The sequence below is a fragment of the Rhincodon typus genome, chromosome 9 (assembly GCF_021869965.1).
Source record: "Rhincodon typus isolate 14 chromosome 9, sRhiTyp1.1, whole genome shotgun sequence".
In the NCBI taxonomy this organism is placed as follows: Eukaryota; Metazoa; Chordata; class Chondrichthyes; order Orectolobiformes; family Rhincodontidae; genus Rhincodon; species Rhincodon typus.
Window position 1 is genome coordinate 58,793,262 of NC_063340.1, and position 15,444 is coordinate 58,808,705.

At 40.0% G+C, this 15,444-nt stretch overlaps 1 protein-coding gene and 1 long non-coding RNA gene across 6 annotated transcripts in view; one reads left to right on the forward strand and one right to left on the reverse strand.

The window, feature by feature from the left end:
• Positions 1 to 1,533: 1,533 nt before the first annotated feature.
• sertad4 (SERTA domain containing 4) lies at positions 1,534 to 15,277 on the reverse strand. Of its 5 annotated transcripts, none has more exons than XM_048600782.1 (5): positions 15,109 to 15,277; positions 13,347 to 13,444; positions 12,799 to 12,958; positions 4,737 to 4,852; positions 1,534 to 3,810 (listed from the first exon to the last, which is right to left on the reverse strand). In XM_048600782.1, the coding sequence occupies exons 3-5, from the start codon at positions 12,941 to 12,943 to the stop codon at positions 3,019 to 3,021; spliced, it is 1,053 nt and encodes a 350-aa protein (XP_048456739.1). In that variant the 5' UTR covers positions 12,944 to 12,958; positions 13,347 to 13,444; positions 15,109 to 15,277; the 3' UTR covers positions 1,534 to 3,018. The 5 variants fall into 5 exon arrangements, with proteins under 5 accessions (XP_048456739.1, XP_048456740.1, XP_020385823.1 ...); XM_048600783.1 differs by lacking the exon at positions 15,109 to 15,277 and adding an exon at positions 14,833 to 14,915; XM_020530234.2 differs by lacking the exon at positions 15,109 to 15,277 and adding an exon at positions 14,311 to 14,466.
• The window catches only part of LOC125483966, a 49,287-nt gene continuing 47,609 nt past the window's right edge, over positions 13,767 to 15,444 (forward strand). The window contains exon 1 of the long non-coding RNA XR_007262846.1: positions 13,767 to 13,863. This is a non-coding gene — a long non-coding RNA (uncharacterized LOC125483966). The remainder of the gene's footprint in view (positions 13,864 to 15,444) is intronic.

Genomic DNA, 15,444 nt, shown 5'->3' on the forward strand with positions numbered 1-15,444 from the left:
ATATTATATCCACAAGGGTGTGTGTGCTGTGCTCTGACTCCATTCTCATCCTAGATCACATCAACCATGGAGCCTCTCACTAAATCCAAAAATTCATTGTTACACTGACATATCAGGTGATACAGCAATGTTCCTCTCCTCCCACAGCATCCTGGGAAGCTTTACAACAGATGGGGCACTTTTGACCAGCATTCACTTCATTTCAAGTCACCGCCACTAACCTCTGCATCACTGAGATGGTAATGTGAGATCTGCGAGCACCAAAGGCATGGTGCATTTACCTTTATCCAGCATATTCACTCTGCATTGAAAATGTGCAAAGAATAACTGCAAATGAAATGCAGCTGGAGTTTTGAAAACATGTGCTTCATGTATTTGCTCCTTCAATGTCCTGGGGTTTTACAGACAGATCCTGCACTTTTGTCCAAAGTGAGTGAATTTGCCCACTGAGCATTGCCTCAGCCACTTTCCAGTTACATTTCGCTGAAGAACAGCAAGTGATGGCAGGGAACACGGTTCACAGTAGACACCATCAGCACCAGGCTCCATTTGGTCTGTAGGTATCCCCCAGAACCTCCATGTCCCCTTTTATCTCACTCTGTCCTGATGGTCCAGACATCCCATCACCCCAATCCATTGTGGAGACCCACCATATTGAACTTCACTTCTAATTAATCCTCCATGTCTCCCCAACCCCAATATTACACCTTAATAACACTCTGTTCTTCTACACACTACCTGTGGAGGCCCCATCCATAAAGTCCTCCAACCTCAGCACCATCCTTGTGCCTACCGCTACTTTTCTCCCAACCTGAGCCATGATTTACCCACCCCCTTTGATGGCGATCCACCTCCATTGCCTCTACATGCTCCCCTTACGAACCATCCAAAACCCAGGATGGTATCCATCCCAGACCATGTTTGATGAGCAGACCCAAAACATAACTGATCAGACCCCCGTGTTTGCAGGTCCCTGACGGACAATACACATTTCCCATTTCTGATGGCTGGCACACACTGCAGATATAAGATTGGCATCTCAGTGTGTCTTACAGAAAGATGTTCCCCTGGATAATTCCCTTCTGACAGGCAGACTTTCTGTGTGTCTGTGCAAAAGAACCAAACAGGAATGGCATGGCTACTGCAAATGAGTACGTTCTAAGTGAATGAGTGCTAACAGAGCAAGTGAGCAGTCTTACAAGTGCTGCCTGGTTCAGTCAGTGAGCTGGGTTCATGTCCCTGCTTGCAAAGTGTCTTTGCAGTAGCCATTCAATGCAATTGAGGGATGTACTTCCTAAACATTCTGCAAGTGGAAGGGGCTGGCAAATGTTGGACATGCAATGTGTATGGCTGGTGCCCACGGATAGAACTCAGAGATGCAAATTGGTGCAATGCAACTTGAAGGCTCCTTGCAGCCAGCAACAAGCTGAAGTCGCCAGGTACCTGCTCTGACTTTTATGTTGAGAACTGTCAACGTTCAGGTGCTTGGTAAGATAACAATATGAATATTAATGATGCGAGTTGAGGCATTACTGAGGCATTTAACAAGCTTTAATCACCTTTAATAGGCAACTCACCGCTGCCTGGTAAGAAACTTGCCTCGCTGCTCGACAAGTTCACATTAGATGCAGCAAGTTGCTGCTAACATTGAGATAGACCTTGCCAGATGTCTTATGCAATTCTGTCATAAATTTCAGCATAGCCCACGTTGTTCAGACCCCTGTAAGATTCCACCCAGCATCAGAGGTCCTACTGAATTGTTTTCACCCCAAATGTTCTTTTTGGATTTATAAAAAATTTGTTTAGGTCAGGAATAAATGCAAGTACCTCCTCTTTTGATCATGTGTATTTGTTACCAAGAAACAATCGTGCCCTCTCTTAACCCGAAAACTTGGCCAAGAGCAAACCTGATTGATTGTCTTAAATAATTTTCCATTCTTTCTTGTAACCTGCCGACTTAGTATTCCATTTTTTTCCAAGAACAATTTGTTTCAAACTACTCAGCCTGTGTAAGATGATCTACTGTTTAATAAATATTTTACATGTAAATCACATTTTACTGTAAAACACTAATATGTACCAATTTATCATACCACGTGGAAAAGGACCCCATATATTTTTTTTGATTGTTAAAAAAAGCATGTACAATTTGCATTGGAAACATAGATGTTGCCCACTGTCACATTAAAAAAGCTAATGCCTTAAGGTGAACAACACGATCATTCTGAATGCAAGTGTTTTAAGGAGAGCATTTTCCATTCCTCCTATGAACTAGGTACTGCTCCCAAAGTTTTATTATCCAGTTACAACTGAAGGTGTCTACAATCAAGACATCATGCTACTGTCGTCATTGATGGCTATGTCATTAAAATGGATTGGGATTTTCAGCAAATAGCAGGAAACCAGCTTTAAAAAAATGTTAATTTCTGAGTTCACAAAGAAATGTAGTTAAAACAAAGTCAGCCAACAATTTGCAGATCTTACAAAACAAAATTCATTCTCTGCAAGTCTATCTGTTGCTATGGAAATACTCGAGCAGTTTGCTACTGGGAACGATCACTCCATTGTTGGACTACAGGAGAATATTATCCACAGAACAGATTTAAATTATACACATCATCTATTGAAATGTGAATTTTAAAATAAAGTCAAAAATGTTTGCTTTGTATGGATTGGACCTTACATTCTGTGGCAAGCTAAAATGTAAGAAAATAGTATAAAACTTCATACAGCTTACCCCAAAAGATGACTTGTATTGTCCTGCAAACTTTTTAACACTGTCATAACAAATTTAAGGCACCTTAAATCACATGTTCTTAATTTTAGTATAGACAACAGCCTATTACATAAAATCTCAATGCGATGTCATAGACAATCTGAGTAAACAAACCAAAAACCATGTAAGTTTATTTTCTTCTGTGATTATTTTTCTCTTCAGAATCTTGTCTCAATAATAGCATAAAGTGCTTCAGCATGATGATAAAGATTGAACTGCAGCTTCTGTAATGGGCATTTATGCTAATATGTGTCACTGACCCGGCAGGTACTTTTTGCTATACTTGTTAAATTGTTGGGCCCTGCCATCACAAAACATGATGATTCCAATTTTGCTTCCTTTAGACAGCGAAGTTTGTGATCACCTACGTGTTGCTTTAATATGTCAGGCTCTAACGGAGATTCAGCTGGAACCATACCATCGTTTTTGAAGCCAGTTGAATTACAATCAACCACCTTATCACTGCACACAAGGGGAATGGCCCTTTCACTGGAAGTATGTTTCATTGTGCTACTTTCCTTTTGCTGTTCATCTTCCTCATTGCTTTCCTTATCATACAACTTTCCAATGTTCTCATATACATCAGATACTGCACTGGTTGCCACCTCAACCCGGGGATGTGCATTATGGCCTCCATAAGCTTCAGAACAGTCCATACTCTGACGAGAACAGCTAGGCAAGGAAGAGGGAGCCCCCTCTCCATTATAAACAGAGAAAGGTATCATTGAATATTGATTACCACAGTCTTGATAAAAGCAGCAATTATGCAGGCTGCTGTCATATTCTTTGGCAATCCGCAGTCGCTTCCTATAGGTTGATTCCTGTGATCCGAACCAATCCTGAGTTGGTGTTTCCCCAAATGAGCAGGCAGATAAATACCAGTCATTCTGCATTTCTCCTCGAATCCGTTTCAGCAAATTGTTGATCAGCACGGAACGCCGCAGAAATACTTCCGGATCTTCAATAAACCTTAACTTTTCCAGTGATAAACGAAGTATGTGGGTGCGATCCTCAGGAACAGCCAAGTTCCGTGCCTAAACAAAGAAATTAGGCAACAAATATTGCACACAAGTATTCTTTCTAATATAGCAGCACTGAATCAGCTGGGTTTACTCTAATTTCTATGTTTAATTTTATTAGATGAGTTTAAGTCAGTGTTGTCAGATAATTCAATTATAATTGGGATCAAACATGAATTCAGCAACAATCAATTAAGGACATCTAAATAAATTACAATACAACATTTTTGTGCAACAGTGGGTGGATAGGAAGATTGTAAAATATAATTAAAAGTTACATTTGCTTTTGTTTCTGAGAATAGGCTTTCAGCATAAGATAGGCTGTTAGGCCCAAAATCACCACCCACCATAAAAAAAAATGTCTTCTTGGCAGCCAGTGTTCCCACCTCAAATACTGCTTCCATTTGAGAGGACCCAAATAAATGCTTCCCTTGGTCATGTTTTAGAACATTAGAAAGAAGCATAATAGAAAGTAAGCACATAAACTCTTCTCTGTCTAGGTCTTTCATAAATGGTCTGTTCTCACATCATTGGCTCCCCAAAAAAATGGAGAGCTAAGGGGAGTGGTGAAGACAATTGCTAAATTAAATTGATTAAATATGGACTCAAATATCTCCTGTTTCTTTGTGCTAATTCCAAGAATGTTAAAATGTTCCAATGTCCATAATTTTTTTCACTTATATTGGCATATTAATTGGAGGAACGAAAGCACATATGAAATTTCAGTTTGATATCTACATAATGAAAACAAACACAAGCATTCTGGTTATTGCAAAAGCAGGTAACAGTTTGATATTTCAGCACAGCTGCAATATGTGCCCTGACTCTAATCTCAATGGACATAGTTGGAAGGAAATAATGGAAAATTGAAGGTAGATGTAACCTAATCCCAAGTCAGAAGTTAAATTAAAAGGCAATTCTAACAAATTTGTGTAACCTACTCTTTGGCAGCAGGTGTGAGCAGGTGGATGAAGATCTTCATCTTCCACATATTTCCGTTTGAAGTATGCTATCTTGGACGTTGTTAGAAAATTTGAGATTCCTTTGCAAGGTGATTCTATAGAAACAAATCAAATATAGCAATTACATATGTTTGAAAACTTCCTCATTTACTAAAAATTCTAATTTCTTCCCATGCAAAACGACTTGGAATTAATACTGTTAATCCCATATTTCCTTGGATTCATTCCAAGATAGCTGATTAAATTCAGATATCTACAGGATATTCTTTCATTTGCATGTTCTAATAGTATATCAGTTAGGGAGAAAGATTACATGCAAAATTTCAGTAATGATATGTTCACAGAGCTAAAAACAAACATAATTATTTCTGGTATTTTAAAAGCCAAATAGCAGGGTGACAGTTCAGTACAGATGTAATTATTAGGCATTCCACTTGCTAATAATAGCAGTCTTCTTAATTTTAATATTTTGTTTTAACATTATTCCAAAGGATATGTGAATTACCATCTTCTGCTGAATTACTTTTTTTTCATAGACTGAGACAGGACAAAAGACTGGCATTTTATTACAAAATTCTTTGATAATTATGTCTATTGTTAGTGAGAGCAATTTAAGATTATTTACTAATGCCTATGGGGTGAATCCAATACTGTTTAACGTAGATCTTTTTTTAAAATCAGCAATGTATCATATGGTGAGATGCTTACTAACAGTGACACAGACTGACACAGAGATCCTTATTTTCATCACTAGTATTAAACAATGCATTAGTGACAGGTTTTTCTGGTCATTCTTATCCAAGCATCAAAGATTTAAAGGAGGCACAATTGCCTATAGCCCATTGAAATTGTTAAGTGAGGGTTAGAAATATTATTTGTTGATACAAATACAGGAAAGCAATATTTTACTCCTGTCTTTCTGTATTTTAGGATGTATTTCATCTAGTGTTAAAGATGCAGTGTAAAAACTTGAAGTTATATAGCTTTTGAAGTTATATAGCTTTCTTCGTAATTTCAGGACATTCCAAAACACTGCATAACCAATTAAATACTTCTGAAATGTAGTCATTATTATAATCGGGATAGGATATCCTGACAGTCAAATTCCACACAGCAAGCTCCCACAAACAGCAATAAAATAAAAACCAAGATCATTTGTTCTAGGTATTGCTTAGGGTATATATGTCAGCTAGGACACAACTAGAACATCCCTGCTCTTCTTCACATAATGCCATAGGGTCTATTACAATCATCTGAAAGGGTGATGGCTCCTTAGATTAACATTTCACACAAATGAAAGAGAAATAAACATATAAAATGCAAAAGCATAACAAAGGGACACAGATTCAAACTAGAAAATGCAAATGTAGAACAGATAGTAGGAAATTCTTCTTTACACATAAACTGAATGATGGAAGATGTGCAAGGACGGAACAGTTAATGCTTGGTTCTTTTCTCGCTAGTGTGTTTGAACAATATTAATTTTAATAACCTGTACCCTAATAACATAAAAATCTGCTTTGGCACAGAATTTTGCCTGGCAAGATCACAGATCAGAAAATTAAGCTTCACAGACAATTAACCTGATTCATAGTGGTCCCAGGTTTTCAGCCATGAAAAGAATTGCCTAAAAAATTGACAGCTTCATGTTTTGTAATTGATGTTTATTTTTCTCTGATGTGAGCACTCCCGGTAAAGATTCTAAACTTGGAGCAAAATCTTTCAATTTCAGGCCTTGTTTATTTGCATTGGTGAATTGGAGATTCTAAATACAAAAATGGGGAATGGCATATCAAGATTACTACACATTTTACTTCAATGCACAACTTTTGTTAGTCATAAAGCACAATTCTGTACCCTATTTTTCTTCTGGTTTCTCCCTTCCTTTTCTGAAGTTGTTGACTTGTATTGGAACTTTACCATATAAACTAGTCACGCTTCAGGTAAACTCATGACATCCTCATTGTCCACAGGTAAATCTGGACTCTGGACATTGGAAGGTTCTTGAAATGAGGCAGCAATTGCCGAGTCTTGTTCTGATGTCAAAATAACAGAGAGCACTAGAATTCTACTTGGTAGTTCAGCTTACTATCTCAAGAACGCATGGCTAATTATTGCATCCTGTTAAATGCATAACTCTGCAGTTTATATTTGATTTCTCACTGTTCCATATGATCTATTTGCTCCTCAATATGTCCCAATGTACTAAACTGTACTACTTTGCAAAAATTTGAATATTTTATATCTCTGCTAAGTTATATTTTCATTCCATGGTAAATCAATTTCTGCACTTAACAATGGAATGCATTGTGCCTTGTACACGTGGAAATTTAAATTTTGTTTTACTCCTTTGAGTTATTAACAGTATTATTGCTGAACACACCAGTAAAGCTCACAAAGAACAATAGAAATGATATTATCAAACAAAGGATACCTCTTATTAAACTATAAAATTCCAACTGAGGCATTCAGCACATTTTGCAAACTATGGGAGAAAAGATGAAGCATCTTATGTTAGTCACAAAAGCAAAAAATTCTGGAAATGTTCAGCACCTCAGTGAAAGCTGATGGGTAAAATAAGCTAAAATTCAGAAGTATTACATCAAAACTGCATAAACCTGAAAAATTAGTCTATAGAATATTTTCATAAATATTTGCATTCCTTAAAATTTTATTATTGCAAATAGTATTTATGATTGCTCATTTCATCATATTTTTTAAAATTCTGGATAGACAAACTGCTTCCTTAGCTTCACTGAGAGTATGCAGGTTACTGAGTTTGTCTGTAGTAAATTATGTAAACCGTTTGATGTCAATGCTATTTAAAGTTGCTACATGATGGAGAATCTGATGGAATAATGGATCTGTGATATCATTCAGAGTATTAATATTCTCAAAGATAATTATAAATGTTATTCGTAAATGGTCAGGATATATTGCAAACTGATGTGATCTCAGAGTCACAGAGTTTTTACAGAACAGAAAGAGGCCCTTCAGCCCATCGTGTCTGCACCTGACATCACACATAAATCTATTCTTTTCCAGCACTTGGCCTGTCGCCTTCTATGCTATGGCATTTCAAGTGTTAATCTAAATACTTCTTAAATGTCGTGCCGGCTCCTGCCTCTACCAATCTTTTAGGCAGTGAGTTCTAGATACGCATCACCACGCACACTTTCTGTGAACTCTGGTTGCTGATCCCTCGATGAAGGGGAAAAGTCACCCTATCTATGCTCCTTATAACACTGCAATCAAATCCCCCTTCAGCCTTCTCTGCTCCAAGGGAAACAACTCCAGCCTTTCTAGCTTTTCTTCATAGCTGAATTGCTCCAGTCAAACTATAATATTTTATATACAGCTCCATCATAACCTCCTTGCTTTTATATTCAATGCCTTGTCTAAGATAGGCAACTATCCCATCTGCTTTATTAACCACCTAATCTAATTGTCATTTGTCCACATGGATCTGTGCATATGTACACCAAGGGCTCTTTTATCCTTTGTACTTCATAGGGTCCTACCATTCAACAGGTACTCCTTGCCTTGATTAGTCCTCCAAAAGCGCATCAATTCACACTTTTCAGGATTAAATTCTATTTGCCACTGTTCACATTTTCTCACTAGTGTGTAGCTGACACTATAGCACAGAGTGAAGTATATCATGCAAATCTTTAATTCTGTCCTGACCATCATATATTTCAGTGTACCCTGTATACACTGTATTTCTTGTTGGAGGGCTGGCAATAAATATATACAGGGAGTGGAAATGAAACATGGGTGTGTAATGTCCACAATCAGGTATAACAATAAAAATCCTCCATCCCAATCAGAAAACACAATCAGCTGCGAGAACACACCTTACAAACTTCGAATTTTCATTTAATGCAGAATATATACCTATATTTTAAGCAATATCCCACTAACTCTAGTATGCTATGGCTTAGCTATTATGAATTTTGAAATTTATAATAAATGACTTATAATGGATTTTCATAGGAATGAAATAGTGCATAAAACTGACCTGCATTGGTTAGGCTTTCAAGTCCTGAACTTTCCCAATTTCCCCATCATAACAATGGTAGGAAATGAATAGAACCTCAACATGCAACAGTAGCTGTTTTAAGCCATATACACATCTTCTCCAGGGATTTTGACAATCTCAGTCTGGAGCACTCTATAGAAATTTCAAATGTCAATCTATTACACTGTCACAAAACTCTAACTGTAAATTTAAGTGGATTTCCATTGGCTCCTGGAACATTGTATTATGAATTATATTTTTCATTCATTTTCATGCATTTGAGAACACCTGAAATGCACAATAATAAATGCCTTGGCCTAAGTACAAGAAATAAATTATTTTAGCCTGGAAATTGTTAGTTCTATTCATGGGTGAACTGCAGGTTACTAAAAGTTTGGATGAAAATTTACTCCTTCTGCTTCACCCACAATATTATCATGTTTTAGTCTACTTTAGTTTCTCCCAGAAAGTAATCAGTCAAGAAGACGGTATCACTAAATTTTACAAATCAGCTGTAAGTTGTAATTAAAAGTTAGATTTCCCAACAGCTTGCCTTCTGTCAGGGCAAAATAAAGAAAGTTAGCAGTTAGAGGCACAATAGTTCACTAAAGCATTTTCCACTGCACTTGAAGCTTGGAACAAAAATAGGTCAACACAGTCCCGATGTAGGTGGCTCACATGCACAGCATTCAAAGTATATAATTCAGGGAAGTCAAGACCAACGAGAAAGCACTGAAATCTAACAAACTGCCAATAAATGTCCTTTTCCAACAAAGATTCAACAGGAGGGAAGATAGACTAGGTGTCACACAGATAAAAGAAACTGCATGCACCAAGAAACAGCACCTTGTTTAGTCAGCCTGTCAACATTCATCTTATATGCAACTGAGAAAATCAATGACTTGCAGTTAATGTGAATATTGTGCTGAAAATGTATGTAATTTCTTATGGCACAAGATGTAAGTAAATAGAATTTGAAGAACCATGTTTGAAAAGGTCTATTCTTCATGGATATTGTTAACCTCTTTAAAAAATCATTGTAGCTGTGAAATAGTTGCGAGTCAGTCAGTTTTTCCGACTACATTGCTAATAACGCTACTAAATTCACGTAGGTGTTTTCACACTTTATGTGTAATGGTTTTGCCATCTTGGTTTTCGACGTGTGAGCCAAGGCCTCGTCATAAAGTATGAAGCTTTGTTTCAAGGTAACAGCAGCCATTTTTGATAATTATGCATTAGCATGCAGGTGCAGCAGGCAAATGGTATGTTGGCCTTCATTGCAAAAGTTTTCGAGTACAGGAGTAGGGATGTGTTTTTGCAGTTATACAGGGCCTTGGTGAGGCCTCACCTAGAATACTGCGCGCAGTTTTGGTCTCCTTTTCTGAGGAAGGATGCTTTTGCTCTCGAGGGAGTGCAGTGAAGGTTTACCAGGCTGATTCTGGGGATGGCGGGTCTGATGTAGGAGGAGAGATTGACTAGGTTGGGATTGTTTTTGCTGGAGTTCAGTGAAAGAATGGGGATCTCATAGAGACTTATAAAGTTTTAACAGGCCTGGACAGGGTAGATGCAGGGAAGACGTTCCCGATGGTGGGGGTATCCAGAACCAGGGGTCACAGTATGAGGATTTGGGGTAGACCATTTAGGACGGAGATGAGGAGACATTTCATAGAACAGTTCATAGAATCCCTACAGTGTGGAAACAGGCCCTTCAGCCCAACACATTCACACCGACCCTCGAAGCATCCCACCCAGGCCCATCACCTTATAACCCACCTAATCTACACATCCCTGAACACTTTGGACTGTGGGAGGAAACCGGAGCATTGAGCAGAAACCCGCGCAGACACGGGGAGAATGTGCAAACTCCACATAGACAGTTGCCCGAGGGTGGAATCAGACCCAGGTCTCTGGCACTGTGAGGCAGCAGTGCTAACCAGTGAACCACCATGCCATTCTACCAATGTATAGAATTGGTGATGTTATATAGACCCGACCATGGAGTACCACTCGCTGAGGCACATCTTTCAGGATGCATCGTAGTAATCTATTCTTCACCCAAAGAGTGTTGAGCCTGTGGAATTCATTACCACAGGAAGCAGTTGTTGCCAAAACGTTGAATACATTCAAGAAGTGACTAGATATAGCACTTGGGGCAAATGGGATCAAAGGTTATGGGGTGAAAGCAGGATCAGGCCATTGAGTTGGATGATCAGCCATGATCGTGAAGAATGACAGAGCAGACTCGAAGGGCTGAATGGCCTCCTCCTGCTCCTATCTTCTATGTTTCTATCTGTGCTCTGCTTCCAAATGTGGGTAGGTGCATGTGTGTTGTAAGCCATAGGTGTATAATGTAGCCTCAATTTGTTGATACCAACCTTCATCTGGTCTCAAATATGGGTAGGACAATGGTAGTTCTGAAACAAAAGGATCCTGAGCATCTCATGCATTTTCCTGAATGATAGTGTGTTATCTATACAGTATGATTTTTTTCACTGAAATACAAAAATAGTCCCTTTAGGGATATCATACAATGCACAGTATAGTGTGCAGGAGCTTAAATGGCAAAAGGCAGCAATCACTGATTCTCTACAGACTAAAAAAGCCAAAGGCTTGACAGAACAGTGTTGCCCCTTCACATTGTCACTTTTGCCACTGAACAACAGAAGCAAACTTACTGATTTATTGAATAAAGCAAACATGACATTCTGGATGCATTTTAGGTTGCCAATTCGCCAACACTGCAAGTTTTCCAGTACTATCTGGAAGTTGTTTGAGCAAAGTGCCTAAAAACTAAGAGCACAACTGAATTTGCTGGCCTCTAGTGCCATGGTGATCTTACATGTTTTGCCACAGTGTACCTCTGGACCTAAAACTTTGCAGCCTATTATTACGGTTTTGGGAATCACAGTTTGATATGGGTTAGGTGTTATATAACAATGGTAGACCTTGACAGTTGACAACATTTGCTACTTGGTACCATGAGTAGCCTCTCCTTGTTCTTGTAGATTCTGCTGTGCCAAAATAAGTACTGCTGAAGCACTGAATGTAGCCACATCTGTAACCAGACAGCTGGAATGTGGGAACAGTACTGATCCAAATAACCCTTGCTTCCTGTAACTTTGCATCTGTTCCATGTGGATGTGTTGAATACTTCGTGCCAGTGATATTTTCCAACAGCAATGTACTGTGATGGTTGTTTTGTTAGCAATCTGACCAGTTAACTATTCGATTGAACTAACTGAGTACAATAGTACCCCAATAGGATTTCTCCCTCCAGTGAATTCCACTAGGTCAGGAAAAAGCAGCCAACCATAACGACACTATTGCCCTTTTTTTTCAGTTGGCACTGGTGCAAATGCTTTAAGCCACCAAAAATTTCCAATAAACGTAAGGTGAAACTAGTGATCTGAATACCATCACTATATTAACAACCAGAAATCCCCGCTGAGGATTCATTTTTACACATTTATCGTGAATTTCATTTTTTACACATCATATATCTTTGTATTGAGACTGGTCAGCAGAGTCAGTACAAACTCCCACTGCCCATTTTGTTTTTGATGCATGGTGCTGTTTAAAATGAAATATTAATGACTGAGGCACTATATCTGCCATTTTATTCAGAAATAACTTGCAATTGATTCTTGTAGGGTTGTGTGCTGTAAGTATATACAACGTGTGATAGAAATTGGATAACTGTCCAGCTGCATTTTTAAAAAAAAACGCATATAGTTGTGTGAAGACTAATACATCAAAAGCTGAAAGCCTTTCAAATGTATAATAAGTCACCAATGTAAATAGGCAATTGTAAGATGCCAGAGAAAGCAAACTCTGTCTTCTCTTGTGAAAATCACATTTTATGTCCATTTCGGCCCTCTCACTCACCCCTGTTATAAACTGTGGTTGACTGGCGCAAATTCACACCTAGGAAGGTAAATAAATCCGCACCCACATATACACAATCTTAGCCCGAAAAAAAACACCACCTAGTCAGCTGTCTGGTAGCCGCTGCTGACTGACCTGTGGGCTCTCCGTATTTAGTCTGGTCTGGGATCACTGTGGTTTTGCTGAAAGATTCTTCCCAGCTGGGCACGTACTCCGGGATATCTGAGGGTTCTTCAACAGGAAGATCGCATAATCTGCTCATCGAAATCACCAAGGTCATTTCTCAATCGAGGTACTGCAGAAACAAACAACGGCAGTCGGTTTGATTCAAAGGGGGGAAATATACAGAGATTTCTGCATTTCATTTGCTGCAACGTCTCAGGTCATTTTAGCTCCCTTCCCCCTTCCGAGAATCCCCAAATTCATTTAAAGCTCCGATTCAATGAGACCTCGGCCGTCGATTCCCTGTAGCCTCTTCAGAACCTCCACCCACCCACTAACTTTAAACCAGAAACCATCCGATGGCGTGGTTCAGATCCTTTGGAAACATCACAATTGCATTCCAGGATTTTCTTTTGCATCTGGCATTTTGCATTGTGGAAAACACAATTCGTCACCTTTTCTGGACCTCGCACCCCCTCCCCCAACAACACGTAAAAAAGAAAGCGTGTTTCACACCTTACCTGTCATTCAGAGTCGACTTCGGCTGCACTTCATAAAACTTGTGAGAAATCGATGGACGTGGGGCAACAGCAAACCCCAGGCTTCTGGAGTCACAACACTGAGAATGGGACAGGAGAATTGGCTCAGAATTCGTTGTGTGTGTGTATGTGTGTGTGCGCGCCGAGTCCCCGAGGAGCCAAGCACAACGTCAAAAGCATGCAGATTAAACAAGCATTGGTATTTGAGGAGAAAGAACTGCCCTGAAAAATCGAAGATAAACAAAACACACCGAATCCCTTTTTTCAAACATATATTCGATAAAATGGTAAATAATCCGCTTTATTTCCCCCTCCCCCCGTGACACCTGATTTTTGTTATATTCCGCTGCCACTTCCACACAGATTTTATATAGAGAACATTATATCCTGCATTCCGCAAGGATCACTGGTGCCAAATAATACTTTGGAATCCGGTTCGTTCTGGCGCGGAATATTCGTGCAGGATGCGTGCGGAATTGCAAACCACAGAGTCACAAAGGTAAATCCATTTTACTGACTTTAGCTTGACGAGAAATAAAGGGGGGGGGAATAACAACTTTTAAATTGGATCTTAAAGGAAAAGCTGGTGTATATTTCTCGAGCTCACACCCAGGCGCTCCTTCGCGTGGCTGGTGAATGATTAAAAATGGTCAACGAATTGTGAACAAACTTTATTTTCTGTCCTGCCGTTCTATTGCAAATCGACAAAAAAAAAGTCACTTTCTCAAAAGCCGACGGGAGCAAAACCGGCGTCTAGTATTTCAACATCAACCAGATTCCTCTGTCCCTCTGTGTCCAAGGCTACTTCGAACGTGAAGGTATTATTAAAAATCCCAAAGACATACCTAATTGTGTCAGCAGTTCGGCTGGTAATAGTGGCCTGGGACGCGGGGAAGCTAACTGCAACATTTCTGAGTGCGTACAGTCATATCTCCAGGAATCCTACCTATAGTATCCATTTCCCCATAGAAGGAAAACTGCTGAGACGCCGACGAATGAATGCTCCCAGTATTTGTGCGAGGAATGGGGCGGGGCGGCTCCGAGGATTGGCTCCCCCAAAGAAGTCGAGCCATGCACCAAAACCCTTCATTGTCAAAACCACTGGAACGGACTCCAAGAAAGCAAAGTCTCGGATTCCTTTTATAGAGCATTTTTTCATACCCGTCTGTGACCACGCGGCCAAACGTGGCAACAGAGTTTTTTTTAAAAAACTTCCTTTCTGTTTTGTAAGGCATCTGATTTCCGATGCTTCCGCCCCCCTCAGAAATGGATAAATTAGACAGGGATCTCACCCTGGTCACAACCTCGGGGCGGGTGTGAACGTTTCCCCCCCTTCGAGCCTCTCGGCTTTAACTTTCTCATTTCTCTTAGCCCTGCCCGATCCTCAATGTCTCGCATCAAAAAATCGCACTCGGTTACGACTGCACGATTTGCATCCAGACATGGCCAAATGCACCCAACAACAGACCTGTTCAGGAGGTCCCCGTGAGGCTGAACCCAAGTGCAAAGAGCCCGCCAAAAATCAATCCCCTTTCCCTGTAGGGGGGAAAGGCGGCAATGCAGAGGCTTTTGTGTCAGCACCGGGTTACAACACCTTGTTGCTGAGGGAGTTGGGGGGAGTGGTGTTCTGGCCGGCTGATCACACTGGATTCCGTGTGCACACAATCCACTGGTTCACATCTGGAAATGAAGCCTGGAAGCTGCACATGTTCTAATGCACGCCCGCCCGTTTACACTCACAGACCTGGCGACCTTCGTGGTTGCTGGGTGTTGATATAAAACATTGATGGTCGCCCGCTTTTCTTCTGGTTTGAAGTGCGGCGGGGCGTTCTCGCTGCTTCACATCCAAAAATGTCTTGTTCAATTAACAAACCTGACACACCGCACCTCGCCCTCTCGTGTTTTGTTTTCCTCTCTCTCTCCCACATGCTCCGACAAGTAGTCGGATGAAGGCGGCCAGTTTGTCTCTGAAGCGCCTCCAGGAGGTGTTTTTTTTCCCCCCTTCTCTCTGGAAAGGCAAGTTTTGACGGAAAGGTCACCCGACCTTGAAACATTCCCCGCTTTCGCTGTCGATAAATAC

Excerpts from the sequence above, each read along its gene's own strand:
- sertad4 (XM_048600782.1), bottom strand. The coding sequence starts at position 12,943 with ATGACCTTGGTGATTTCGATGAGCAGATTATGCGATCTTCCTGTTGAA. Across the intron at positions 4,853-12,798 it reads TAAATACGGAGAGCCCACAG|AATCACCTTGCAAAGGAATC; the intron begins GTCAGTCAGCAG and ends TTGTTTCTATAG. Across the intron at positions 3,811-4,736 it reads CTCACACCTGCTGCCAAAGA|GCACGGAACTTGGCTGTTCC; the intron begins GTAGGTTACACA and ends TTCTTTGTTTAG.